General features: G+C 23.7%; 1 protein-coding gene across 1 annotated transcript in view; it reads left to right on the forward strand.

The window, feature by feature from the left end:
* The window catches only part of LOC122637215 (odorant receptor 45b-like), a 2,591-nt gene extending 1,211 nt beyond the window's left edge, over positions 1–1,380 (forward strand). Inside the window, exons 3-5 of the mRNA XM_043829217.1 lie at positions 4–70; positions 1,066–1,221; positions 1,299–1,380. Coding sequence (XP_043685152.1) covers positions 4–70; positions 1,066–1,221; positions 1,299–1,349 — 274 coding nt within the window. The 3' untranslated portion in view covers positions 1,350–1,380. The remainder of the gene's footprint in view (positions 1–3; positions 71–1,065; positions 1,222–1,298) is intronic.
* Positions 1,381–2,066: the final 686 nt, after the last annotated feature.

Consider the following 2,066-nt stretch of genomic DNA (forward strand, 5'->3'; position numbering starts at 1 on the left):
TACGTATGCTCTTGCCGTCTTGAGTACATTGTTTATTTATTGTTACATCGGCGAGTGTCTTATTCAGGAAGTAATTGAAATTAATTGTGGAGATACTGGGTGTTTTATTTAATTTGATCGATAGTAAAATTGTCCAATTATTATTAACAACATTTTAATTTGCAATAAATATATATTCATTCAAATTTATTAATAAAATTTATTCATTTTTATTTGATTTCACAAATGAAAGAAAAAGAAATCACTTTTATGAACGAAAAAGTTTATTAATAAATCTGTAATTTTTATTTTGAATCTGAATGAAATTTAATTAACCAAAAAAATATTAATTATATTTAAAATCATTCAATATTTCGCGTCGTATTAATAATTAATATTAATTTGTTTGATACATTAAGTAATATTATTTATTAAATATTTCGAATAACTATTTTAGTTATACATTTAAATAAATTTCTTAACCATTTTTGGAAGACCATATACAAAATAAATAAAGTTAAGTGACTAAATCGATTTATTCAAATAATTAATCGAAATATTTATTTACACGCTGCATAGTTTTAATAAAATCACATTTCCTTCCAAAATATAGAAAATTTTATTTGAAACATTTGTTCATAGAACTAATGAGATCGAAAATATATTATAATATCTTCTATTATATTATAATATGTTATATTATAGTATGTTTATATTATAGTTTTAATTATTTATAATTTCTTAAGTTAAAGTCAATTTATTTCGCAAAAATTTATTTATCATAAATTAAAAAAAAAAGATTGATTTTTATAAAAATAAATCGATTTTCATTTCTTTTCTTTTTCGAGATGTTAAAATGGTGCTTTACAATATACTACAATAAAAATACTTTTTTTCGAGCAAGTCAGAAATTTAAGTCGAATGAAATTTTATATGTATTTATCCAAAAATGTTTACAAGCTATAGGAGTAAATCCTTAATATTTTAATATAAAATAAGTTGACTGCGATCAAATTCGATAGAACACTCTGTAATATATCGATGCCTCGATATTTATTAGCCATTGATATTATTTAAAAAATTTAGAGTTTGAATCTGAATACCGCAATGTATCGTTACGAATGGTATAACGTGTCACCGATCAACTTAAAAATGGTTAACATTTGCATGTTGCGAATGAAGAAACCACAGCAACTAACTGCCGGTAAATTTTTCGTTCTTTCATTGGCTTCCTTTACCGATGTAAGTATGAGAAAAAAATTTTATAGTATATCTCTAAATTAACATTACAATATCTTACTTGTTAACTTGTTTTATAGATACTCAAAACTTCGATGGGTTATCTGTCATTACTACGAACACTTATATAAAGAATTTTTTTTCCACCTTATTTAGGTCATTTATTACTAAGGTCACTTTTTTCACAATAATTATATATCTTTCTAAATCAATTGATACACTTTTCAATAAAAAAAAGAAGGAAAGCAAAATTTCGTTCTATATTTGTGATTATTTCTTTTTTTCGTTAATTCGACATCTTTTTATTATGAACTTATTATAATAAATATATTATGAATATACGTATATATTTTTATTACATAAATATACATATATATTTTTATTATAGTATATGATATAATACAAGAATATTTAAGAACGATGATACAAATTATTTTACTTACTCTGTATATGTGATTGAACATGCCGATAAATAGTATTAATAGCCTGGTATCGATTTTTCTGCTGCAATTTAAATATGCGCACACCGATCTCTCTTTATCCATAACTGATTGCAAACTTAAAGTATTACAGTGAGTATAATGTACGTAGTTATGGTAGAATAAAGTTCACCACAAAGTTATAGTAATTGATAGATATATAGAAAGAGACACTTATGGACGTCGGAAATGTATGGATATTTTCAAATTTGTTCACATTACAACTTTTCTTATCAATTAATTCGAACGAACACGTTTCTATCGTACGTATCGTAAAGCGTACAACTAACACTTTCGTAATGAACATAATGAAACGAAGAAAAGAAGATTGTTACAGTGTTTGTTGGTGCATACGATACTATTTTTGTG

This window comes from Vespula pensylvanica, chromosome 25, assembly GCF_014466175.1.
Source record: "Vespula pensylvanica isolate Volc-1 chromosome 25, ASM1446617v1, whole genome shotgun sequence".
In the NCBI taxonomy this organism is placed as follows: Eukaryota; Metazoa; Arthropoda; class Insecta; order Hymenoptera; family Vespidae; genus Vespula; species Vespula pensylvanica.